The sequence below is a fragment of the Plodia interpunctella genome, chromosome 17 (assembly GCF_027563975.2).
Source record: "Plodia interpunctella isolate USDA-ARS_2022_Savannah chromosome 17, ilPloInte3.2, whole genome shotgun sequence".
Lineage (NCBI taxonomy): Eukaryota > Metazoa > Arthropoda > Insecta > Lepidoptera > Pyralidae > Plodia > Plodia interpunctella.
Window position 1 is genome coordinate 6355498 of NC_071310.1, and position 27567 is coordinate 6383064.

Genomic DNA, 27567 nt, shown 5'->3' on the forward strand with positions numbered 1-27567 from the left:
AGTAAACCTGAAAGAAAAGAAACAAATTTTGGTTTTATAATGATTTATTTATTGATTTCAAAATATCAAAAGAGTAATTTATTTTCTTAGCATCTTCAGCTAAAACCAAAGTAATTGAAATAAATTCTACCTAGTCTAATAAAAACGGATTTAAGATAATACAGAATAAAAATTAAAATACAATTGTGTAATTGGAAATAAAAAATAAGACATCATATTGAAATTACTGCCGTTTCATCGATATTTTTGTATAGTAAAATAGGCGATTTTAAAAAAAATAATTTTACATTCGTGTCATGGCACCCAATAGTCATTCCAACGTTAATAAAATATTTACAACAATATTACAGCCTAACAAGCCACTAAATGCTCTAAAATGCTAGGACTGCTATTTAAAACAAGCACCAGTCTCTTTAATAGACGAATATCTTCCATCCTACTCCTGTTACGTCACTGTCGCTGTATTCATTTACTAATTGTTAAAAAATCTAATATCATGAACCGATTTTTCGATATTCATTTGGCTTAGTTGTCGCAATGTCAACAATTTTCTATGTTTAACTAGTTATGTGATATTGACAATACGAAAATTTAAAAATACTTTATTTATCTGTAAATAATAGCGACAGCAACGTAGCCAAAAATATATTCACTATAGTAAAAATATTCTATAGCAAAAAGAATTATATTTAAAGTTATTATTACGTCCAATACAGCGTTACAAACGATAATTTTCAAGATTAGAAATGTCGACCATTATCGACCTACAAAAGAATTACGAATCAACAGAGACTTTGTGTAAAGTATCTATTAAACAATCTGATCTAACGTGCTATATATGACTACAACAACTATCAAGTTGAACCAATAATGGTACATAATGCCAATGTCGTGGCGAAATAGCGATATGATTTAGCTGCCCTCTAAGAGTGCTTTAAACCATACGAATAAGATGAATAAAATAAAAAAAGCAAACTATATTTGAAATAGTTGAATATGAGGCAGAATCTTGATGCTGTATTTATTGATCTAAAATGAATATAGATTGGGATCCAAGGCCTTGAGGATTAAGTATCAAATGAGATTCCGCGCCACGAAGAAGACGCGGCGCTGCAGTCGCTTACAACAAAACTGTTGCCGACACGTTATGATAGTTCACATATCTTCTTTTATGGCGTTAAATAGTACTCTCGGCCACTCGAAAATAAAATAAAATCGACCCCGGCCATATTCAGTCACACACTGTAGAACTGATATGACCTAACAATTGTCGTAATGGAATGACAGTTATTACCAATTCATAGTTCTTTAGGGCCTGTTTCACCACTTTCTGATTTCATAATATTGTAATCTGACAGATAAAACTAAACAGCTATATAAATTTGCATGATAAATTGGCCAATTAGCCCTATCCAACACTTCTGAAACACATTTTAACGTTATTTGATATGTTACATATAGTGAAATAACTATGAAACCTTAAACTATGAAATGGTAAAAATTGTTATTCAACAATCTTGAACCACTAACTACCCATCAAAAAACAAATCATTGGTAATATCTATTTACCGAATCTATAATATAATTCACACTATTCTTTTGTACGTTAAAATAAAAATAATAAATATAACCGTAGACCAAAGAGCATTATCATGGCGTATAAACAAAAAAATGACATCAAGCCTGTCGTAAATTAGAGCCTTGTGACATTTCCATCAGCTTAACATCTTTGTTCAGCAAACCTAAACCAATGACAAGGCCTACCTGAACTATGGTACTGAGCAATACAGAAGACTTAGTGGACATTTTCAGTTCGTACTCTGATCATATTTACTTACATCTGGCAACAGGACGCAGACAACTAATCCAGAGATGGGTTTACGCCCTGTACTTTCCAGTTTATATCCAATAAGTTCGGCGCAAGCCCATCTAGATAGTAAAAAACCAGTTCATTGCTCGTGAGCAAAGATTTATTCACTCAGCTTAATACCTTTTTGAGTTGCTGCAGCACACTCCTGCTTATTTGTTAGTTAAGTTTATTTTAACTTTAATAGTGTTTTCATATTTATATGTACTAGATGAGTTTGCGCCGAACTTTTTGGGAAGAAACTGGGAGTAAAACCATTTATGAACCCCAATCACATTCCAACGTTATCACATCACGTAAAATTGTATTGGTACTTGCAAACACGATCGCCGTCGAATTGAAAGGTCGCGCTATGAACACAGAACTAAAATTAACAACCATCACCGCGGAAACAGATGAGCGATAGAGATCACGATATAAATTCGTTCATAGTAGTGCTTTTATGAATTTTAAAAGTGAATTATATTTTAAAAGCACTATTATGTTAAACAAATGGAGTGGCACAGCCTACTATTTGCGAATTTCTCGCTTATAACTACGGAGCCGGTTAACGTGTTAATCCGTAGTAGATTCTGGAACAAAAATGATATTATATTTATTGATTTATAGATGTACAAATGTCAAATAAATTTTATATTTGGCATTGAAATTGATAAATTCGACATTTTTGATTGTGAAATTCTTACGAGTTTACGCTTAGATACTATTTCGATTTTATGGTTTCTCAATTGAAATTTGTATCTATTCGCTTTCTCTCTCATATCTCTTTCTATTAAAATAATAAAACTATAGCTAATAGTATAAAATGCGAATGTGGTCGCGCACACCGCCAGATGATCAGTTACCTGTGTGATGCGAGTGCTGGCGCCACTTGTCCCGATGCAGCTGGCGCGCGGCGGGCGCGAGGTGCGCGCGCACGCCGCCCAGCAGGTCGGCGGCGCCGGCGGCGGCCAGCGCTAGCGGCGCCACCGCGCAGCCGGGCAGGTGCCGCAGCACGCCCACGCCGCTATCGTTGCGCGCCGCTAGCGCCATCGTCGCGGCAGTCTCCGCGAAGCCCTGCATGCGGAGACAGAGGACGCTATAGACTAAGCCTTATACCTCATTTCGGTTGTATAAGAAAGAGATGTGAGTTTTAGAAATACGTGAGTCACGAGACAGATAGTACGAGATTAGCCAGATTGGACTGAGATGTATGGGAATCTTCATATTCATTTCGTTATAATCGGTCACCTATTATGTTTTATTGGCCTTTGCTTGCAAGATTCAGTCTTTGATTTTTAAATTTCAAATAGTAGATTATGCGACTAAGCATTGCGGTGTTGTCAATTTAAAAAAGTCTTAAATCATATACCCATAACGACAATGACTTATAATCGCAAAGGAACACGACCGCACCGCACGATGCCAGAACTAAGACTGAGTCTTTACAACGCTCGCACTTTCGTTTTATAGCCAACCCATAGGTGGGGTGACAACAGGAGCCATTTTGGCAACGAGTGCTATTTTGTAATACTAGCTATTTTACCGACAATACGGTAGCTGAATTGACAATAAAGTATAAGTATATAGTTATTTTTATTATATTTTTTTTTCTACTGTTTTATTATATGTATTGATGTATTCATATTATTTATTGCCAACCAAGTGTTTTTAATTACTAATGTATATAGGGAAAAATCACACAAATACATTCAAATAGCGAGTTGACTAACCTCGCTAACAGTTCGGTACGCAGTAGCCACGCCTTCTCGTATGTCAGAGGGGTGTCGCGCGGGGGAGTGGAGTCTCCTGCGGCGACGCTCGCGACGTCCGTACGCCGCTTGCAGTTGTAACGTGGGACTAGGAGTCAGCATGTCGAATGCTGTTTCTGCAGTCGTCTGTAAAAGTTGTTATAGTCAGTCATATATTGAATAGCGCAGACAGAACACTTGAAAAAAAAATTGACATATCTTTCGTTTCGCTCATACAAGAATTATGTAGTAGAAAAACAAGAGAAGACAGGACAGAGTGCTAATCGTGTGTCTGGTTTTAGAACGCTCAATCGACGCTTAAGTTGAGTGGCTACGCTAGTTCGTCGTCTTTAGTTTTATTTTATGCTAAATTGTTTTATCTATTTTAATTGTTTATACGATGAAACTCCTTAACTGCACCTCACGGCATGATTTTTTTGTCACATAGTATTATGTATCACTCTTCTGCAGGCCTGGGAGCGTCAATTTATTTATTTATTTATAAAAACTTTATTGTTCCAAGTAAAAACATACTTATAAACAAATGGCGAACTTAATGCTATAAGCATTCTCTCCCAGCTAACCATTAGGAGAAACAGAGAAAAGTTGTGCGGCGCAAAAATATCTTAAACACAAATAAGTACTACCACATACTAAAATACAATAATAACTACATATATAAAATATAAATAGCAAAGCATATATACATAAGACTACATATATATCAATATATGAATACATACAAACCAAAATTATTAAAAAAGCGTCTAGAATCTATGGCAGCCACATCTTTTTTGTGAAGACAGATGCACCCACCTGTATCAGTTGCAGCAGCCGCGTGGTGATGTCGAGCGCCGCCACCGCGGTCCGCGCGGTGAAGGACGCAGCTCCTCGCCGCAAGCCGTGCACCAAGCGGCCGTCGCGACGCCACTGTTCCACCGGCAGCCACACCAGATCGCGGATGCCGGTCACTGGAAGTTATTACGCTACGTCAGTAAAGTCTTAGATAAAAATAAACTCTTTATTGAAACTATCCTTCCTCCGGTTCCATAGAGGACCTGAATCAGGCCTGTCACTTTGGGCAATTACTGTGGTTGCTACGTACTAGTCTAAATTAATATAATTAATAATAAATAAATTTGTCTGCCGTTTAGACTCTAAAAGAAGAAATCTATTGCACCATTTGATTTATAACTTTGTATACACATCGACCGTCATTCGTATTCACAAAGGAGCACGACACCAGAAATAGGACTAAGTCATAACAAAACTCCTACGTCCATTTCATAACCAACACACAAATGGGACAGCTCACATTATTTATGATTCACTTTACTGACGAGTACTATTTTGTACAACGAGCTGTTTTACCGACAATCCGGTGGCTAAAATGGCAATAAAGTTAATACATCTGAAAATTTCTGTAATCCTTATTGGACCAAAGAAAAATACAGAAAAGAAATATCAAACACGATACTATCAATGTACATAAGCCATTTTTTTAGGGCTGGAATCATGGCGATGTGGATTATGATGAGTCTGTCAACAAGTACGTGTAAGGTTTGGAAACAAACGGGTTTGTGCCCGACTTTTTGGGAAGAAACTCTGCAAATACTGGGCGTAAACACATGTTTGCTTGGAAATGTCAAAATATGCTCTTTACAGTTTACACTAACGCTAGAGCTAGGCACAGTGACAAAACTATTAAATACCTAATAACATATTTTTAACACGAACACTTACAACAAAAAAATGTAAATATGTAGTAAATAATATAATAAAATTGTAAATAAATAATATAATAAAATTGTAAATAAATAATATAATAAAATTGTAAATAAATAATATAATAAAATTGTAAATAAATAATATAATAAAATTGTAAATAAATAATATAATAAAATTGTAAATAAATAATATAATAAAATTGTAAATAAATAATATAATAAAATTGTAAATAAATAATATAATAAAATTGTAAATAAATAATATAATAAAATTGTAAATAAATAATATAATAAAATTGTAAATAAATAATATAATAAACTTACAGAGTTGCAGCAGAGAATGCATGGGGCCAATTCCGCTGAGCAAGCCGGGCAGTTGGTGCGCTTTGATGTCGGTCAGCCACTCCTGCAAGGCCCATTGGACCAGCTTCTCCAGGCCCAATAGACCCAGTCTGTAATAAAATACATTACAAAATATCTTTATTGCCCATAAAAACCACGACTTTATGGCTATGGAAGTCACGTTGTAGGCTGAGTCTTATGTGAATTCACCTTAACACTGAGCCTTCACGACACTGTGAGGAAAATCCCAACCTTCACACCATTATTTTTTAATTTCGAGTGTGATAGGGAGTCATGTCACATTATAACTAGCAAGTTACAATAGTATTAAAACAACAGTGCAAAATATATAGTTCACTCTGTCTACAGCGGTAGAATATTTCTGCGCCATTTTGCTATTACGCAGACAAACCATAGACAAGCCAGATTCCAACTATCGACGTGGGGCGCGTTGTACCTGTAGTCCAGCCGCTTGAGCGTGAGCTCCGAGCAGTTGAGCTGGCCCAGGCCCATGAGCAGGCCGGCCACGGGCCCCGCGGAGAGGTCCACGCGCTTGCCCACGTAGTCCAGCCGGACTGGCACCTCGGGGGAGAACACCACTCGCCTGAAAATAACATTGACACTAAAAAACGTTGTTTTTTACAAACAACAGTTAGGAACACGCAACGAATTTTGTTTATCTTGTATACCTCTTCATGGTCTATCTACTCAATCTGTCTTCCTGAAATTTTACATAAATCTATATCTGTACATGTACATTATACATAGGGTATAGAAAAAAATGTAGGGCAAAATCTAGTAAATAAATCTATAAATGTGTGAGAGAGAAAAAGTGAGTGAAATCACCTGAAATAAATGGGGGAGTCGTCAATGGGTTCCTCGACGGGCAGCTTGGCGACCGGTTTCTCCTGACTCAGCCCCAGCCTCTGGAAGTCCTCCTCCAGCTGGATCAGATTCTCTGACACCAGTCTCTCGGCCTCGTAAGTCTCCATTAATGGCTCTTCGTTGCGGATCACTAGGAAGAAAAAAAAAACAACTTGTGTTACAACAATGGACTAAAGTCTGACATAAAAATGCAACTCATTTTAAATTCTCATTTAACACATTCGAAGTTAAACTTGGGTCGAATATTGTTGAACATTATTAAATTGTATAAAAAGTGATATACTGTGGTGATACATGATTTAAGCCTTTTAACTCACGTCTACTATATCTTTTTATATTATTAATACCCCCCTTCCCTCTTTTATAAATTCTATCTGCAAATTACTGAAACAACATTGAAGAATTTATAGAGCTGTCATTACCTTTATCATTTTTTTAAATGAAAAAGACGTAGATGATGCTATCATTTACCTTCATCATTGCTTTGATACTATTCTTTGATATTTCGAGTAATGGAATTCTTGTTTCATCACAAAATCAGGCTGGTGTTGAATTTGTATATCATTCGCCTATCTATAAACATTTCTTACCAGTTTCATTGAGAGACAGACAATCAGCGTCCCCCAGGGAAGTGGGGGTTGGCGGGGGGTCCTTCAGATGGCTGGCGATGCTCATCACAGGTGGGCGGTGGGTGGGGGTCGTCTGGCGGGAATTGCTAGACTCCGTTGACAACCCGCCGATGCTTTTTGTGTCCTCGTCTGAAACACATAACGCTTTATTCATTTTGAGGCCATGGAACTATTGCTCCGAAGTCTTTCGCTGTTTTGACGTCCGTCGATAGACAATGCAGATATTGTTGCGTATAGCAATGGAACCGGGTCCTTAGGCAGGCTATTTACACACCTGCCACAGGATTCTGTCTAGAATCTAAAGAAAGAGTTGCACGTATTTGTAAAAGCAAGGCCGTCCTGCTTCTCTTTATTTTGTATACCTGTATCTCTTTCTATTGTCCATTAAATCGGAGATTATGTTCTTTGTCTCAGTTGCTTAAAAAAAAACCTTACCTACAATCGAAGCATTTGTATCTCGGATATAAAATAAATGAATATATACGGATAATTAATTTAAACTGAGTTAACCAATCTTAACAATTTTAGAGTGTCGTATTAGAATTCTAATTCCACAAACTTGTCAAGAAAACCAAGGTAAAGGAAAACGCAATGTTTTCGTAAATAACAATGACAGCCTGAATAGAAAAAGAATTAAAAGATGAACTTACCGCCACCCTCATCACTGCTGAGCTTGGAGAAGTAGCCGACGAGGAAAGCCAAGGTGTCCTGGTCCAGGTTAAACCACAGCGGAAGTAGGGACACCTTCAGACAGCACTCCTGCGCAGATAACGCTGGAGAGGGCCGCAGATGTACCGCTTTCACTATCAGCTATAAATAAAACTTTAACTTAGTTGCGTTGGTTTAAAGCTTTTGTAGGCGACGAAGTCAATTCCTCGAACAAAATATCTCATGTCTCACGTTTTACCTTTTCTCATTTCTGAAAATTATGTCCGTGCAGTATATCACTGGTTCCCTTGTCGGGAGCCTACCCTGTGCATTATCAGGTCACGCTTATCAAAATAATGCATTGTCATGGAAACTGTAGGGACATGGAAATTTCTCCTAGGTTGTCCTAGTGAATTTTGTATGCCCCTTAATCAGTTTAGCGCAAGTATGTGTGATTATAGACAAACATAGCTATAGGTGAAAAAACAATAGCTTGTGTGGAGGGTAACCCAGTCGGTAAAAAAATACATTTATTTTATCTTACGTTTAATTATAACTATCATACACCGTAGAAATATTGTATGTATGTTAAATTTTTATCACTCGACAAAGAGTGTTGTCAACGCCATAAACAATAAGGGTGAACTTACACTAGTCAAATATAATAAGTTGTCTACAACTTATAAAAATAAATGAACAATGTTTACCATATGAGCGTTGGTTCTCTCAGGTTCGTCCTTCAGTTTGTACTGGCTGAGCAGCTTGTTGATGTCGCTGCACTTGAGCCGGTCCAGCACCTCGATCTTGCTGACGGCCAGCGTCTGCCGCGACGCGTGGACGCCGCCCGGCGGGTAGATCTCGTATTGGAACTTCACCTGATTCATTATATTTTATTGTTATATGTACGTACTCGTATTGTATGCAAAAGTGTGTCTTTTGTTTCATATATACAACATACAAGTCAATACATAAACTATAAATAAAAATAATCTTCCAACGCGACATATTAGAGACTTACACGCTGAGCAAAAAATTTCATATCTCTTGTTGCCGCCATAAGGTGCGTTATAATGTCTCTTATTTCTTAGAAGTTTTATTTTCCAACAAGTCAAAAACCACAACAATTTGTAAGAGAAAATCGTCCAACTTTAAATCCTTCATGATAGATAATTCTCTTTTCAAAACTTTCCGCATCTGATATTAATGATTGGCGGCTGATCTGGTCCCGGACCAGGTTATACCTTGGACAGTAGTCTATACTGCGATTATGTCTAACAGCTACATATATATTACCTTAGTGAGACACAGTTTGACGCAAGTGTAGTGGTCCCTCTGCGGCCCGCCGCGGGATTTGGTCGGTGTTTTTGTCGCAGCGCGCTGCTGCGGCCGGACGCGGTCCGATGCTGCGGACCAGCTTACACCTTCGTATGGAGAGTAGTCTTTACTGCGGCTGCGTTAAGAAAATAAACAGTTTATTTTGATAAGTGTTTGAGAAAACGGAAATGATCATTTTGACACGTTTCGCCCGCGGTAGCCTATGTTTGAACTCGTCTATGAAATGTGGATATACTAGCTGTTGCCCGCGGATAATCCCTCGACAAAAAGTAGCCTATCTATCCTATATATATGTAAAAGAATCCTTCGTTTCGACGTGAAAGAAGACATACAAACTTTCACATATACAATATTAGTATGGATGTGAACAAAGAATACGCATCACGAAAGGAGTCCTACTGATATGGCGCAGCAGTTCCTGACAACAAAGTGGCCAATCTGTTATGGAATAATTCCATATAGGGACTATCGTGGCGTAAAAACTAGAGTGTGACAGAACACTCAGAAATGCTAATGGTCTGACAACTAGGGTTGCTGGCGACCGCAAAGTGGAGACGGAAAAGTAGGAAAGCGGATTCTAGGCTCCGACGCTCAACAAGAAGAGAGCGAGAGAAAGAGAGAGAGAGACTCACACTAATTTGACAGCTTCGTGCTTCCTACCGTCCGACTCAATGGTGACAGTCTTCTTAGGGGCGGTTTCGTTCGCGGGACGGAAGTCGTTACCGCCGTACATGTTCCATGTTACACTCATCTCGCATAATGTGTACCTGTTGAAAATATCGAACAATTTATTCATTTCGTCAGAAATAGGTATTCGTAGAACATAGTATAGTAAAACGGCGTTTTATGCTGCGCCATTTAATTTACAAGATTTACCAGGATATTAGAAAAATGAAACCTTTAGTTTTTTTGTGATCCATTATTTTTTTCTGGTATTAAAATTGTATGCTGTTGATTCTCGTTTAAAATATAAATAAGAGTATAAAAAAAAACTTGAGCGCGTCAGTTCTCGCATTGGTTACAGTGAAGTGATTGTTGAAGATGCAAACGGGGTATTGACCCAGTCAGTAGATAGTAGTGTCATTGACCTCCTGTCATGTATACCTGAACAAAGGTGCTGGGAAGCTCTTGGGGGCCTTGAGTACGTCAGTCCTCGCAGTGGGCACCGTGAAGTGGTTGTCGAACATGTATACGGGGCCCTGGCCCAGCCAGTGGACAGTGGGCTCATCGAGGTCATTGTCCTGGCCCGCGAGGCTAGTTTCTACGATGCAATAGTCGTCGTCTATATTGCCGCTGTCGCTGCTTGAACTTGATTGCTGTAGAGGGATGACAATAGTATCAAAATGTCTAATCATCGTTAACAATCCCTATAACTACGGTATATATTTACAGGACATGGGACGAACCTTTTTTTCTTTGATGTTGGTGATATTTCAATGACCTTGCAAATCCTTGCAAAAGCTCGTGACAAAGGGGGGGGGGGGGAGGGGGGGCGAACGTAATTAAATCTGTTATCGGTTCGGTCGCTTTGGTTTTATTTCGGAACGAACACTGCCGACAAGTATTGCCGAAAGAAAGAGTAGGTAGATTACATTCCCTACCTTTAGGCAGGGTCGCGGCTTTCACCCATAGTCAAGACAAGTTAATAAAATATATTTTTTCTTACCTTTTTCCGTCTAGGCTTCTTCGGCGTGACTTTAGGCGTAGACGTGAGATCACCCAAATCCTTCATCACTTGCACACTAGCAGGGGTTTCCTCAGCCGCTATACTGAACTCTTCGTACTCTAGCGATTTCGTATCTATGGCCTCGTCGTCTAGGATGTCTATGACCGGCTTCTGCTTCATGTTCGACTCGTCAGGGAAGAAGAATATTTCTACGCCTTCCTTTTCGCTTGAGCTGTTCAGGTCTTCTTCCTCGACTAAAATAATATTCGGTCAAAAAAAATATATGCAGAAATAATGTGTTAAAAATTATAAAACTTTGGGTCACTGATCATTTAAAAATCTTTACAGTTGCTAATTTTATGTTTAAATCCAACAAGTACATAAGTTAAGTGTAAAGAAAAGTAGGATAACGTGATGTTTTAATTCATATTTGATGTGTAGTACTTACGTGTGGTGTTGGGGCTTTCCTTCATAGCTTCAGCCATGAGGTCGTTGACTTGCTGAATTTCATTAGGCGACAGTTCTCTTATTTCTTCTACAAGTCTGTCGTCAAGTCCTGCAATTCATACAAAATAATAGAAGCTTGTATGGAGTCTCAACACCAGTATGTAGATAGCCACAATCGTATTATCCTAGAGATTAGCTTTTGCCCGCGGCCTCGCCCGCATAAATTTCGTAAACAGTCATTTTTCACGGATGAAAGGTAGCCTATGTCCTTCTCCACACATCAAACTACATGTATACAAAATTTCAAGAAGTTGAGTAGATAGAGCGCGAAGAGGTAACAAACAAACATAGTATAATATTAGTTAGGATTAGGATATATCACCACAACTCACCGACGAGAGGCTCAGTGTGTTCGGAACAAATGCTGGTGTGTCTGCCGCACGCCTCGTACGGCGGCTGCGTGTCGCCGTCCATAGCGCAATACGTCAGCAGTCTGCACAGGGCGTGGGCGGAGTCCCAGCACGTGTATATGGTGACCATGTTGTTTGAGGCGCTCAGGTCTACTTGCGGTTGCTCGCTAGACTGTAGCGAAAATAATAAACTTCTTAAGAATCTGTCGTTAACATCTTTTTATATCTTATAGTGGGTAAACGAGCATGCGGATTGTCTGATGACGAGGGTTGCCTGATGGTAAGCAAACACAACAGCCCGTGAAACTGATAAGAGTCACCTAACACCGCAGCTCATGGACAACGGCAATCCGATAAGGGTCACCGATGCGTTGCAGACTTTTTGAGGACCAACAGCAATACATGCATTATTGATACAAAAATATAAAATATTCGACCATTTATAGGTACTCATAGATTAGAATATAAGCAATATTATAACAATAACAAAAGTAAGCACTAATCATTGCGGAGCAAGTTAGTGTTCCGCCAGTCTCAGGTCACAAAACGCGCGAAAGAAATGAACAAATCCGTGGTGGGTTATTTATCTCTTTCGCGCATAAGATGTGAGAGTTTATTCAATACAAACTAAAATCGAAATGGATAGATTATAATAAAAACAAAATCTTGTAACACTCACTGGATTAGTCTTATCGTCCATTCGAATAGACAGCTCGAACAACCCAACATCGATTACGCATACGTAATCCTTATTCAAATCGGGGATTTTATCATCATCTAATGGCACTGGACTATTAGGTTTAGTGCCAGTTATGTGTCTTAAGTACAAAGTGCATTCTTGAGCCAGGAATCGGAGGCAGGATGTGTTGGTTTCTGCTATCAAGTTGCTTGACATTGTGAAGTTGCCGAGAGTTAGCACGGTTCGGATTGGCAAGTAGAGTGGTCTGGAAACAAAAATTTAAAATGTTTACGAAGACACAGCATATTTTTTAACTAGCTAGTGTATTATGATAGTGGTATGACGGCCCATCCTATCATACACCATATTTCCCCCGGGGTATATTCCCTATCCAAATTCATTGCAAACTCGCCGCAAATACCACGCCATAGAAGTCCATGCAGGCTAACTTGTTGTGCTGTTGACTGTACACAGATTAGCAAACAATAGCATGCCCATAGAAGGTTGACGTAAGGTTATTTTTTTATGCAGACCACGGTCTTCGCGGCTTCACATCCCCAAGTGTACAGTAAACGTGATTTTTTTAAATCAAACCTCTAGTGGATGAAATGGTAGGTGTAATTTTATATGAAAAACAATTAACATATTTTTTGCTGTGGACGGTAATAGCTAGTAATGATAGTATGTTAGTAATATGTATGTAAGTGTAGTATGATAATAATAGTGACCTGTAGTCCAGCGCGCAGTCCCACACGTGGACATGAAGCTGGGACAGCACGGTGGAGGGGCAGTAGCCGGGCACGGGGTAGTCCAGCACGTCTATCACGTCCATTATTTGAGTGAGCCACGCGATTCCCTTCTCTCCTCTATGGCGTAGCGTCGCTTGCTCTATGCCCAGAGCTATGCATATTGTCTGTGAAGTGATTTGTTTGTTTGAAATAACTTTATTGCATAAAAACGCAAAGACACAAGATATGGAAAAGGCACTATCTACGGCGGACTTATCCCATGGAGGGACGTCTTACAGTCTACCATTATGTATTAGCGGAGGATGGGAAAATATCTTCAATTTCAACTGAAATAGGAAAGAAAGGTAAATTACACTTCTCTTTCCATAACAGAATTATCAAATCATTAGATTTCCTATACTTTTTCACCTCATGTCCCTTTGATTTCAAGGTGGCTTTTATGTGCAGTGAACACGTAATATTCTCAAACTTAGAGTCTGTCTAAAAAGAGTAGAGAACGGTTTAACAAACAAAATTTCTTCGCCAACGCCTATTGAAATTTACAAATAGTAGATAAAGACCCAATGTTGCCAGCTAAGAAGATACAATGCTCCCATTTATTCTGCTCTTTACAGACAGACATTCAAATAACACCTTATTAAAACAGGATATTACCTTTAAATTGGGCGTTTCAGAATCAGGTTCGACTCTAAGCGCCATGGAAAACATATCCTTTCTCTTCGGGTTCTCTTTTATGAGAACACCCTTTCCTGACGGATATATAGTGGCTTTCAGATGTGAAGGGAGTTCGCTGCCGTAAAGTCTTAGATCTGGCTTCTCTGATGGTATCGTCAGTAGAGCTGAAATTGAGTAATTAATTATTCTGAAGTCTGTTTGATCGAGCTAAACTATCGGATCGATATTACAAATATTAATGTACAGAGTATAAGTATGTGAAAAATATCAATCAAAATGTGGTCCGGTAGTCTATTAGTCCCAAAGGACTTTTAGGAGTTAAACGATTTACATGATAGTCTTAATTGTATTAATTTCTTTATGTGTTATGTTATGACAGTAACCTGTTTTGCGCACACCTTAATAAATAAATAAATAGGTTACAGTTTAAATAAATCAGTTCGTACCAAAATGCCAATAATTCAAAATTTGAGATAAAAAAAGTGCCTGACCTACAGTCTAATTTCTGAACAAATGCTTTGACTTTGTAAATGATAATGTTTACTCACGTTCATGATAGAGAGTGACAGCGTGAGATCTGAGACACATTTGCGCAGCCTTCGGTCTGCCGTTCAGGCCGCTCACTTGGCACAAGTGCAGCTTCTGTGCCTCGAGCACCATCTCGCCCATCTGGCCGGGCACCACGCGTTTGTTGCTATCCTGCAGTTTACAACCGAGCTTAAAACGTTACGTTATTGGCACAAGTGATTTTGTTGGAAAATTTATAGATTTATTTTGACATCTTTTTGATGTTACACGATGTTGCGAGATGGTAAGGTTTTTTTAAAACTTGTTTGCAAAATATTGTTAGTTCGTTCGCATAATCCAATTGTCATTTGATATTTAGGGTAGTCAAAAATAACTTGTTTATCAATGCGAACTTCGGGCGCAAAATAGATAAAGCAAGAGGTTGAGAGTTTAAAAAGAGAAATAGTGCAAATGAAATACGCGAAACCATTTTTACTCGAGATTCTGCAATCTGTAGCCCGCTTAGCAATTATTTATTTTTTATTTTCTTTTTGGAAAGCTTACAGCTTATAGCTTATTATGTAGAAAACAAAAGATGCCGCCATTTAAATTGTCGATTATCGGTTTTTTAAAAATCAAACACTCACCCGAACAGGCGCGTAAATCGACAGCAACCCCTTAGCGACCTTGAGTGTGAAACAGAAGTTGTGAGTATCAGACTTCTCGTGCACGATCTTAGGGCCAAACCCTCGCCTCTTGTTGTCGTACGTAGAGTAGTACAGGTTCTCCTCTTCAGAGGTAGAACTTTCGGTTTCTGAATCTGAAAAAAAGTTTTAAAAAATTTACAAGACTGCGCAATAAAGGATTATATTATTTATTATTATTGTGTTATTGCTAACACTGGTATTACATTTTATTCAAGTCACCTCAAAGCATCTGACAACTTATACGATAACCTACCCCTATTTTAAAAGAGAAAATTATCTGGTTTCGCAGATATTTGTGAAAGAAAAGGTAACACGTTGCGTTGACAGCGGCGTCACACGTATTGCGCGTTTTACGTATTTCTTTAGTGACAGCGGTATATCCGCGAATAAATATCCCCTACAAAATTTAAACTATTAGTGGCATACCAAAGTATCAACCTAAAAATGCAACAATATTCAGATAGGACTTGTCAAGCATACAATTGTTATATAACGTTGTATACGCACCGTATCCGCTAGTTTTACACTCTCCAAACGAAGGGTAAATGGACGCGCACATGATGGGACTAATTTCAAACGGGTCCAGTATTTGCGGCTCCCACAGCAACAGGTCAGAGTTGATGCGGTTGTACAGGATCTCGTAGATTTGTTTTGACCTGGTAAATATTTATCAGTGTAATGGAATCATTAAAAAGTTAAAAGTAAGGGGTATTTGTAATATATTTTCACAGAAATAATATGGCGAACAGCCACGATTTAATAATAATAAGATTACTAATAAAATTCTCTAATTTAATAATTTTTTGACTACACATCGCAATACATAAATGGTATTCTAAAAAAGTAGAAAATCTAGTGTACTTTTGGGTGGTTCTCATTTTGACAAAGACAATAATTCATTTTACTATCAGACTTTAAAATTACTAATCTGTACTGTGCTAATGTAAATTTTATGAATGATTGATTTTAGAAATAATTCCTTCCTCAAGAAAATTGACTGGTCATAAAGACAGCGCGACCGCAGCGGTCGTAACGCTCAGAGAACCGCCCTGTAAAAATTGTATTTTTCTTCAATAAAGTAAACATGGAAATAAAACTTACTCGAGCTGCAGACTTAGAACTGGCAAATTCAATTCTAGATGTATGGCGGAGTTTTCTATGGCACTGTTTGTGAATTCAGCCATCTCTTCTTCCGTACCGGGAACTATTAATTCTTCTTCACGTCCTGAAATAAAGCACAAATAAAGAGTCAGATCACATGTCTGACGAAATATTGCTAAGATCACAATATTGGTTGTTACTTAAAATAAGATCTATCTAACCACGGCAAGGTTTCGTGCTTTGGTCCGTAATGAACTTTAATCACAAACTTGTTAAGTCTACCAACAACTATCTAACAAATTGCAATTATTTCTCAATAACTGTCTAATAACACAGATAACTACTACACGAAGAACAACAACGAAGTGTCTCGGTGACCGCATAAGCATTTAGTGAAAGAAGAACGAAGTAACACAACCATAATCACAAAATAACATGACCGTACCGCACGGAGCCAGAGCTAAGACTGAGTCATTTACACCCTTGCCCGTTCGCTTTATAGCCAACATGCAGGTGGGGTAACAACAGGTGACACTTATGAATCACTGCCGTCGAGCACCATTGTGTACTATGAAACTACCAACCTACTAAACAAATGACACGGTTCAGTTAAAAATGACCAGTTAACGCTCTGATATATATATTATTTAAACTTATGTTAAGACAGCTTACGTAAGTTTCTATCGTCGTTTCTTTTTAGCACTACTCGTGGTCTTAGCCCTCCGCTAGGAGGCGCTAGTATAATTAAAGATCGTGTTTGTTTAAGTTTCATTTAGGTATATAGTGCATAGTAGTTGAAGACACAAATTATAATCTATATCAGAGTCTTCTTTGTTGAATTTTTCAGATTACGGCCAATTGCATGTTAAATATTTAAATTATTATTACCTTGTGTATTATTATCACTCTCGTGTTTAGTGATGCTCTGATGTGCCATCTTCTTTCCACTGAACGGACTGGGCGTCGAACTGTGTAGGTTGTTCATTATGTACATAGAGGTCGTCATAGGATTCACGGTCGCAGGTTCGAAGCTTGACTCGTCTTCGAAGATCGATTTGTTAGTCTTCTTAGGTTGGAATGTTAGGGAGATCCTGGGGATAGAACGGGTCAGATTTGATGTCAGGCAGGCGGCCGGTCGTAAAATCACAGCAATTTTAAGTTTATTTTAAGTGTAAGTACTATAAAGAGTCGATCTATCTACAAAGCTGTAGAAAATATACCATATTCTTTATTGATCCAAAAATTAAAGTACAGAAAAAAAATGCACAGAGGCAAACATTAAAGAAGAACTTACGTAGGTATGGGCGAACAATTTGTGCCAGCCAGAACGTTGCTCTCTGCGGGATCGATCATCCCTGTGTGAGCAATGTGTGTAGGCGGAATGATGTCATTTTCCTGTCAAAAAAGAAGAAATAATAGGCTAGAATCTCATCTCAGGGATTCACATACACGCCTACAACATGGCACAATCGTGTGGCACAACCGCCCTAGATTCCCATAGATATCGTACGACTAAAGGATCAGGCAGTTAATAGGCAACAAGATGCTGTTCCCAAAAGGGTTCAAATCAGTTAGGCGGCCGATCGAATCTTTAAAATGTTATAGTTCATTTTTACGTTAATCTCGGGCTTCGCGGCGTCAAAACTCGGAATGCAATTGGAATTGTGCGAGAAGTGTGAATGCAAAATTGTGTGAGAGAGAGGTTAGTTATGAGAGGGCCAACATTGTTTAAATGAGTATCTTTCCATATTTCTTCTCAGTAGTGATCGTTCCGAAATGGCAGAAGTTTAAGGCTTTTTGAGAAATACTACACAATTTAGAAATTTACGTGAAAAAATGCTTAATAGTTGAAGTTTAATTTCTGAAAATCTCTTTAACTTACAGTCCAATAAGTTCTCAATTATGTCAGATACGATACTCACATGATAGTAGGCGTGTATAGCGGTGGCGTTGAGCGTGGCGGTGCGCGGGGCGGGGCGCGAAGTGGCCGCCTGAACAGACCCTATGTTCAGGTTGTGAAATCTGAACAACAAGTAGTCAGGCCTCACTCGCCTCTGAGAGTGGTTTACGCTTGGACGTAAGTCCGCTATTGGGAATCTGAAAATGTACGTTATTTTCAAAATGGCTGATTTCTTTTTCTTCAACAACTTTCTCATGTTAAAAATGAATCGTATTTGTCCCTGAAGTGGTGGTCCCTGACATGGCGACCCTGCCTGTTTATTCAGATCATTTGTTCATGTCAAGTATATAATTGTATTAATTCTATTTACTACATATAATAATCGGTAGTTTCACTCAATTATTCACCTATTTACATGGCGACCCTGCCTGTGCCTTGTGGCCAGAAGCCCGAAGGACATTGTTTATGAAAGCAATGTAAAAACGTACAAACGATGGCAGACCCTTACCTAAGAATTGCGTCGAGGTTGCTACATTGCACTTTGAGACTGAAGTGACTGAGCGGGGGCGTGGGCGCCGCGGCGGGGGCCGCGGGGGACCCGCCAAACAACGTGCTGGACATGCGTTCTATTAGCGTTAGATCTATGTCCACCACGCAGGGGGTGCATTTCACACTGTTGACAGAAAGAGACAGAAAGAGACTGATATCAGATTTTATTTAAATCGCCTAAAGGCATCTAACATGGCTTTTCTACTGCTTACCGAGATATGGTAGCAAGTAGTCGCAAATGCACGTGGAACACTTAGGGCCTATTTCATATCGAATTTCCCACCAAAGCGTAGCCCCGTAGCGCAGCTAGTTTTTTATAATTTTGTGGTTACTTCTTACAATGTATAGAATAAATAAAAGAGCTACTTACACTACTTCTGTTGTCGGACAGTCCAGTTTTTTCTCACCGGATATCCGTCTATATTTAGAAGTTTGCTTGAAGGTAACTTTCACATTTGGATGATTAACAGCAGCCGACCTATCTGACTTCGTGTCGTCGTCATTATCTGTCAACAACAGTTTAAGTGAGTCCTCACAAGTCATTTACTGTTGTATCAATGGCCATACGCAATGACCCAAAAAGTGTGCCTAATACGTGTAACCATAGACATAATATAGAAAAGGATCCGGTGTATCGACTTGTGCGCCGCTATAATGAAACTTCAGACGTCAGTGCACAGACATGTGTGCACCATTCATTGTAGCTGATTACCCCACCCGTCTGCCTTAGCACCACGCATCGTCATATAACTTTTGTTTGGACCAGCAACATTTCACGCAAGATCTGAATATATATTTTTCATCCACACAGTGGCCAACCGTTCCGAAAATTCTTAATCACCACTATCGTGGGCGAACCACATAGCTTCAGTGCCATGACATACATTGTCATGACAAGCATGACCTGCTGGTGTACACATGGTCGGCTCCTAACGACGGAACTCCTCAACAGTTTACTGAGTATACTGCGCGGATTGTCACGCGTTGAATACAACAATACCTGAATAAGTTTGTGAGAAAAATGGTTTTTTTGGAAACTTGTGTTATATAGCTACTATCGTACTTACCGGTGTCAAACCGTATGATATCAAATGACTGTGGCCCTTCGTCGTCTATCGGCGGGGTGTACAGAGTCTCTCGTACTAGAAATTTTCTTATTGAAGCCTCGCATAATGTTTGGTTGCCGTGGGCGGTGGTTTTATCACTGCCATCTAGTGTCACTTCTGATGATAATAGCCTGCAAATAAACTTGTCTTTTGCAGTGCGTCAAATAAAAGTGGAAAATAAAAAGCTGTTCTCGCTTGGCTTCATTGACTTTACACTTGAGTTGGTTAATCAAGATTGGTTGACACAAATCTTGATTATTTGATTTCATTTCATCATTCCATTGCAATGATGAATGAATACTACAAATAATAAATATTGTTCATCAAAAGTCCGTTTTCAATAGTTTTCGGACATACCTCAAGCACGTTTTTAAATAATTTGTATACAATATCATAAGAAACAACTGGAAAATCTGTGACTTCATATTCATAATTTCTTAGCTAGTCTGCGAAAGAAATTATTCGTTTTCGCCCCACCAGATTGCGCTAGTAGAGCCAGACAACTGTCATTCGTACATAGTACAACACTGTTATTTGAATTATTTACGTCCTACGCCTAAGTAAGCGCCCAATCTAGTATCTAGTGCCCAAATCATAGATCGAGAAAACTATAGACTAGGGCTGAGCGTGGCCACATGAGATAGAACTATCTTATGCAAATATTAAGCCTATCGGTATCAATTACATAGTGTCAACCATGTAATTAGTACCGGTAGGCTTAATATTCCCGCTTCTACTCATGTATTTCTAGCCCGTTCTTGTATGAGCGAAATGGAAGACATTTGACGATGTCTATGGTTTACTATGTACTCACCTCAAATGGTCCAAGTTGACAGTTCTGTCTAACAACCTGTTGGGCGCAGCAAAGTCCTTGCTGTCGTCCACTACGAACGAAGGTTGAATGTTATCAAAGAATTCTTTTGAAACTTCGTGCAGGTTATTGGCCGACGACGGCGATATGCAGTCGGAGCCCATTGGTGTAGTCGTTAAGATGTCCTGGTCAGATATATAAAATATTTAAAGCCATTAATACACATTTGACGTGCAACATATCGCTCTTTCTCAATCATTTCCATTGACACGTGTGAAATAGTACAACGTCGATCTCAGTCATGTCAATTGATATGAAATGTTCCCTATTGTTCCTTTCTCATCTCTGCATCTCCTAGGTTGCGTTCAGAGTGTAAAGCCGCAAAGCCCGGGGTCAGCGCAAAAAAATTGCGCACACCTTAACATTTTGAAGATTTGGCTGTGATTTTACAACCGGCCGCGTGCCTGACGTCAACTCTCCTAGGGATTGCTATTGTTGCCTATCAGCCTAGGCTGTGCTTGTGCCTCGTACGACATCCAAAGGAGCATATTGCGAATATTCTAGGGCCATACGCCACCGAAATTTTTATCTAACAAATGTCGCTATTGTAGTTGTGGCTTAAAATATTTCTGACAACAACTGTGGTGGCACTGAATTAACTTATTAACACAGTACTATGTAGATTACAATAAAATATTAAATAGCATTAGTTGGTACTGTTCTACGGCATGTGCCCAAAGTTTCCGAATATCAAAAAGAAACTGTAAACAGTCTTTGTTTACAGTTTCTTTTTATTAAAGATAATAACTAACCTTGTGTAGAAGGACACAAGATACTGACGAAACCCTCAGGCTGATGTGGGATACTTCTGCAGTTGGGTCGCCATCTATATGCGGCACTGGAAATACATATAAAGGTATAAATATAAAGGTCAACAACCGCGCCGACTTTCATAACATTCATTCACATTACGCCTTCGTTACATATCTGAACGAACCTTGACAGTAAGAAAGAGAAAGACATTGCGTTGTATTTGCCTTGCGCTTGTTTCATTTTACTAATTTATGAAATAATTGCTTGCAAAAATAGTTCCGCTCGGAGAAGAACAATTAGGAATAACTTGGTTTCAGATAACCAGGTTATAATACCGGTTTCGAACCCATTGACGGTCATAATGTAATACAGATCGCTAATATAAATTTCCTACAACATCTAAATTAGCACTGATATTATTTTTTATTTCATTTCTCCCCTCATTATAGGTCAAAGATTTACTTATATTTTATCTATTTTTTTATAGGATTTAGAACTTCAAAGAAACTTTTTCACGTCAACTTTTAAAATATATAGTACCTATTTCTCAATAAGCTACAAACTGCTGCCATAAAATAAAAAAGTACGTTAATTAGGTTACTTACCTTTCTTATTTCTTTTGATCCTAGGCTGAGCTGTAGGCGTATTCATACTGGAGGTCATACTAGCGCTCATAGAGCTGACAGATGAAGAGAAACTCTCTGCCATGTCTCCGTGTGATGTCATCGGGAGAAAACGAACGCTTTCCGAGTCGCTTTCCTCTGTGGGAAAATGTTGATTTTTAGAATCAACTTCGTGGTATTTTTTATTAAAAAAAGTTTTGTGCACAAGACACTTTTTTAAATAAAATGATATAATTACATTAATGAAACTGCCAAAATATAATTAAATAGGCACATTGCAAATAATAAATATATCATAATTTCTCTCTCTCTCTCTCTCTTTCTTTCTTTAATAATTTCTATAGGTCATTAATTTATCAAGTAAATAATTAAAAATCTTCATAATGAAAGATGCAGTTTTCATATTTGTTTAGTAGTAAATTCTACGCGCCGGCAAAATTTAGATTTGTAATTCAAATCTTTCATTAGAAAAGTTTTCAGTTATTTCAGTCTCTGAAGATAAATCCTTACCAAGGCTAGGCCCTGACCAGCCCGTCAGGCCGCTAGGACGTGTGCTTTGTTTCTCCAGGTTGCCCAAAAGTTGGGCCTCGATCAGCTGAAAGTCTGCTCGCTTCATTGGCTTGCATTGGACGTTTACTGAGCTTGGACGGAGCGGTATGTTGCTGTGAAAAAAAAAAACAGAATTCGAAAATGTTGCCATATAAAAAGTTTTAAATAACTATACTATAACTGAAATATAATAAATACTAATACTTATTCGCAAACTCGTGCGGGCGTAAAAATTTAGATTAATTTTCCCCATAGTACATAATCCTAAAATAATGAATTGTTTGGAAGTTTACTTTGCAAAAAGACTCATAAATTACCTATTTCTTAGTTAATTACAAAAACATGTTATCGTTGAAGATAAACAATGCAACTTGTGAGGAAATTACTGTCTCTTGGGACAAAAATAATGTCTCAAGACTGTTATTCTCGTACACAACACAAGTTAATGACCTCTCACTGGGGCATTTTTGGAATGAAGATCAGTTTGTTTTGAATGGCAGACACAGTTGTATTGGAAGTGTGTATGAATTCTCTCTTCGTACGATTATAGATTACCTTTCATAAACAATTTTATTTCAGACTTTAAGTGATATAAAAGAAACCAAAATTATCCAAGTTTCAGTTGTGAATAAATAGTGCGAGTAATGTACTTTTTCGTAGCTAGTTATAAAAAACAGTTATGTAAAATAGTCCTATTTGATAACTAGTTATGAAACAGTGAAAGAAATTTCGTTTTTTGTAGCTAGTTATAAAAATAGTTATGAAAATAGACCAAAGGAAATTATCTCACCTTCTATCCTCCAAGTCTGGTTGATTGACCGCATCAACCAACTCAACCAGGGTGTGCAATTGCCGCGGTGTGATGAACACAATTAGCGAACCCATCAGCATTCTGACCTCCACCTTCGGACCTTCCACCTCTTCTGTCCTTTTCACTCTTAACGCCAGTTCTTGCATCCCTGTCAGTTTCGCAAACAGTATTGGCTCAGGCTGACTCGCCTTTTCTTCAGGGCTAGTCTCACGTATTTCCGTATGAACCTTCGTCTCCGCTATCACTTCTTTGATAGAATCTGACTCGATGGTCGATATAACACTTCTTGTTTCGTAAAAAACATCCGATAGTGTGCTTTGGTAGTTAATATCTGTTGTGTCTATTTGGGACCCTTCGGATTTATCTGCTTGGGATGACATGGATTTTTCCATGATAAGACTTCGGGCCATAGTGCGAAGTTTTGAAGGGAACTCGTCTGTGTATAGGGTGACGCCTTCGAATTTGATTTTTTTATTAGTATATGTCGCTACGATGTACGTTTTTGTTTTTTCAGGATCTGTGACGTCAGGGGTCGGTTCTTCGCCCGCTTCGTCGAAGTAGTCGATACTAGAGAAATTAAATAATATATTTATTTATCTTGCATCTCCTTCACGATCCACAAGGAAAGCCAGTGCCCCAACATTAAATGGTTGGCGTTGAGATATTTCATACAATTATTAATATGAAAAAGCCCTAGACTTTAAGGCCGTTTTTTACATTTGCTTATGTTTAAATATGTCTATTCATAATTAACATTAGCATTTTAATGTCTAAATAATGAATAAAATAATGAAATCGTGTCAAGAGATACGGCGAAGGTCAGATCAGACTACAAATCGGGCGGGCAAAGGTTAATGTTTCGCCATTGGCAAGGAAGTGCTCAGAACGTAGTATCTAATTATATCTAATCCACTTGTTAACTTTGACTGTCAGTCACGTACTTTCTTCAGTTCAAATGCTGAACAAGTAAAAATAATTGTGACTATAAAATAATATTATAGTTTTTTAATGAATAATCTATATTTACATTAATTGTCATAGAGAGGAAAGTTTTATATTTTAGTATGTTTCTAATTAGAAATGCTAATTGTATCCTAGTGTGTTTCTAATTTAAAAGAAGGTTCACGACAGGAATTTTTATGCAAAATTTGATCAAAACAGGTGCAGCTTTTTTGAGTTTGTTAATTAATAATAAAAGATGGCTGTCGTAAACCTTATTTTTCTCCTGAGTCGAATTAGAAAATTTGCAAGTTTGTTGTTTGAACCATGTTTCTTGCAATAGAGAGAAATAATAGGAATGTAATGTACTAATAATAGGGTACTTACTTGTCTATATGAATGTCTAAAGCGATGCCTTTATCGCCATTCTTAGGAACATGTTCTATTCTTATTCTTGTATTGACGAATTTTACTTTCACTCTACTGAGTACTGAAATACAAAATTATATCATTTTATTCTACATTTATCACAACATGACTCTCTTTTTTTACACTAAAGAAATGGTAACATATTAAAAATAAATCATTTATGGCAAAAGTAATCTACCAAAATATCACATGGAGGCAACATTCCCTGAATGCTGGATGATGATATAAATATATAGTTTTTTATAGACAAGTGGCCAAACGAGCATGAAGATTGCTTGATTTTAAGTAAACAATGTTTCTATTTTATAGCTTTTAAAAATCAGGTGGCCGCAAATCTAGCCCAAAAAATGATTCAAACGCAAGGAATGTCTTAAAACGAAACTCCTTAAACGTTACATCGTCAGTTGCTCACATAAATATATGAAATGTTATTGCTAATCACTATGCAGGAAATGAGACAGAGTAATTAATTATTTATGAGCATAAAATACAATGAGCAATAATATACCCAGTCCTATTTAATATTTCTACATTAACAATATTGACACATGGAATAAGTAATAATAAATAAATGATATTTTATTATTATTTATTTTTAAGTAACTTTAATATTTATCCAAATACATAAATAAGTTCAAATTTCTCTGATGCCCACAACACCAGCCAACTTTTTTTAAAAACGATTATAATGATTGGCATTTTTTTCTGAACATTTAGAAACAGTATTTTGTGGCTGTGATTAATTATTTTAGTTGACTTGACATGAAAAAGAGTGCCTGTGATGATCTAATTTATTTAAAAAAAGCTTTGATTTTCACTTTTACTATCAGTTTAGTTACTTACTTGAGTCAATGGCATGGGCAAACATCTCAATCCCCTCAACTGGGTTTGTGTCTTGGGGTCCGTCCTCCTCCCTCAGACATTCTGCAGCTAGCTGCATAGACGAGGACATTGATGACCACATTGACTCCAGCATTGAGGAGGCTACACACAAATAAGTTTATAAGTTAGTCCAACTCTGTTAATATATAGTCTACTATATACCATAGATAATATAGTCTTATCCAGCTCTTGCAGATTTCAAAAAGAATACCAGGATTACCCAAGATTTCACTAAGACAAAATTACATGTCATGAGAAAGATTACAATGAAATAATGTACAAAAGATTAATGGATTAGGAAAATCATCCTCATCTGAGCTTTATAACATATATGATACAGTATTAGGTCTCTTTCCCATATGGGGTGACAGAGAACCAAGAGTAGCGAAAGGCAAAGGCCACATTTAGCGGCTTATTGGTAGAATTTATATCCTAAAATAATGACCTATTTGTAGCCCACTAAAACAAAAGATCATAAAAATTGTCTCTCAAAATGCAGTAGTGAAGGAGTGTGGCATATATAATTATATTCATAATGAACTGCCATAACTGTTTAGTCTTCGAGTATATTCTCATTCATTTGCATAGAATGTTTGCTTGTTTCATTAATTAATCCCTTACAGAATTACTATATTCTGTACTGTACTGTATACTACAATATTTGTGTTATGCTTGTAACTGAGACTGTGATATTAAAATAATGTAGACAACATTTATAACAAAATACATGTACATATTTGAAAAGTGTTTTGAAAGTGATTCCACACATACATAAGCATTTTTGAATAGTTTGTTGACTCAATATATCAAAGATAGCTCCTTAACTATCAATGAGTGTGAAATGAAAGGCAATAAATATATCACTTCAGTAATGTTAAGTAATTAGATAATGACCATGACACAGAGATTAAAATTGTGCTTCTATTGTGCAGTTGTTACTAAAAATATAATTTACTAGATGTTGCCCAGGACTTCGCTTCTGTGGGAATTTTGAGATAAAATATAGCCTATAGCAATCTTGGATAATGTACCTTTCTAATGATGAAATAATTTTTGAAATCGGTTCGGTAGTTTCGGAGATTAACCGCCTCAAACATATTATCTCACAAAGACACAAACTTACAAACGCTTACCTCTTTATAATAATAATATAGATTATTTTACATTGGTAAATCTTTTAAATAACAAGATGAACAAATTTAGGGCAGGAGTGGGATTATTTCAATTACATAGGTAGGTACATAATTACCTGGTTCTGCCCTGACTTTGGGCTGGACAGTCAACGAGAGTCCCCGCACTTCCACTATTGAGTCGTCTTTGAGTAGGGTGCTCCATGGTATGGTAACTGTTATCTCTCGCATATGACCATCCACTATTTCTAGAGGCCAGTTTTGAGAATCACCCAATTCATTGAGAGCCTGGTTATAATAAAAAAACAATAAGTACTTAATGTAAATAATTATTCATAACTAGCTAAAAAATAAACAGCAAATATCCATCTCTGATATTTCACTAATAAGTAAATACACAATAAAAATTAAAATACACTTATCGTTCATAATAGTGTAGACTATTTTGGAATTCACGAAACGATTTTCTTTGTCTAAGTTCGCACGTGTTATTATTTTTATATTGCGCATATCGTTTTGGCAAAGAAGTGCGAAATACACAGCAGACAAAAATTAGTTTATTACGCAGAAGGGATTATAATTAATTTTAATCTGGATAAACTAAAGGAAAGACGATTTTAAAGGAAGTAAACTCACCTCGCAGTCAAGGCTAACATCGCAGACGGTGCCAGTTCCATTGTATAAATCGACACTCAGCTGATCCAAAGTCAGCTTTTGCTCCAGAAAATTACCAAGGTAGCGCTGTAGAAGATATCTGCAAGCCCTCTTCTTGATGCTCTCAGACCATGGCAGATACCACAACATTTTCATAACTTTATCAAGATCATTACACTGAGAATTTTTACTTTTGTGCGTAATGACTATTGTGATTGTGATTGCGTGCGATTGACTTGTGAACGTAAATAAACATGACGTTTCGTT

General features: G+C 37.6%; 1 protein-coding gene across 1 annotated transcript; it reads right to left on the minus strand.

Annotated features, from left to right (window-relative positions):
- Nucleotides 1-26: 26 nt before the first annotated feature.
- Atg2 (Autophagy-related 2) lies at nt 27-27557 on the minus strand. The gene is made up of 38 exons (XM_053757873.2): nt 27283-27557; nt 26766-26934; nt 25478-25618; nt 24593-24695; nt 23246-23833; nt 22417-22568; nt 21889-22044; nt 21283-21368; nt 20474-20655; nt 19621-19790; nt 18924-19059; nt 18513-18677; nt 18027-18201; nt 17399-17499; nt 16993-17195; nt 16105-16228; nt 15511-15659; nt 14944-15116; nt 14338-14488; nt 13769-13953; nt 13094-13278; nt 12366-12630; nt 11669-11858; nt 11278-11385; nt 10830-11083; nt 10268-10479; nt 9796-9930; nt 9122-9278; nt 8536-8703; nt 7831-7990; nt 7142-7309; nt 6513-6681; nt 6124-6270; nt 5649-5776; nt 4414-4568; nt 3580-3744; nt 2713-2923; nt 27-2439 (listed from the first exon to the last, which is right to left on the minus strand). The coding sequence occupies exons 1-38, from the start codon at nt 27454-27456 to the stop codon at nt 2423-2425; spliced, it is 6477 nt and encodes a 2158-aa protein (XP_053613848.1). The 5' UTR covers nt 27457-27557; the 3' UTR covers nt 27-2422.
- Nucleotides 27558-27567: the final 10 nt, after the last annotated feature.

Bases quoted from the DNA above. Each gene is read 5' to 3' on its own strand.
- Atg2 (XM_053757873.2), bottom strand. From the start codon at position 27,456: ATGAAAATGTTGTGGTATCTGCCATGGTCTGAGAGCATCAAGAAGAGG. The intron at 26,935-27,282 runs GTGAGTTTACTT...TATTATAACCAG, and splicing joins ATGTTAGCCTTGACTGCGAG to GCTCTCAATGAATTGGGTGA. The intron at 8,704-9,121 runs GTAATATATATG...ATAATGAATCAG, and splicing joins TCAAACTGTGTCTCACTAAG to GTGAAGTTCCAATACGAGAT.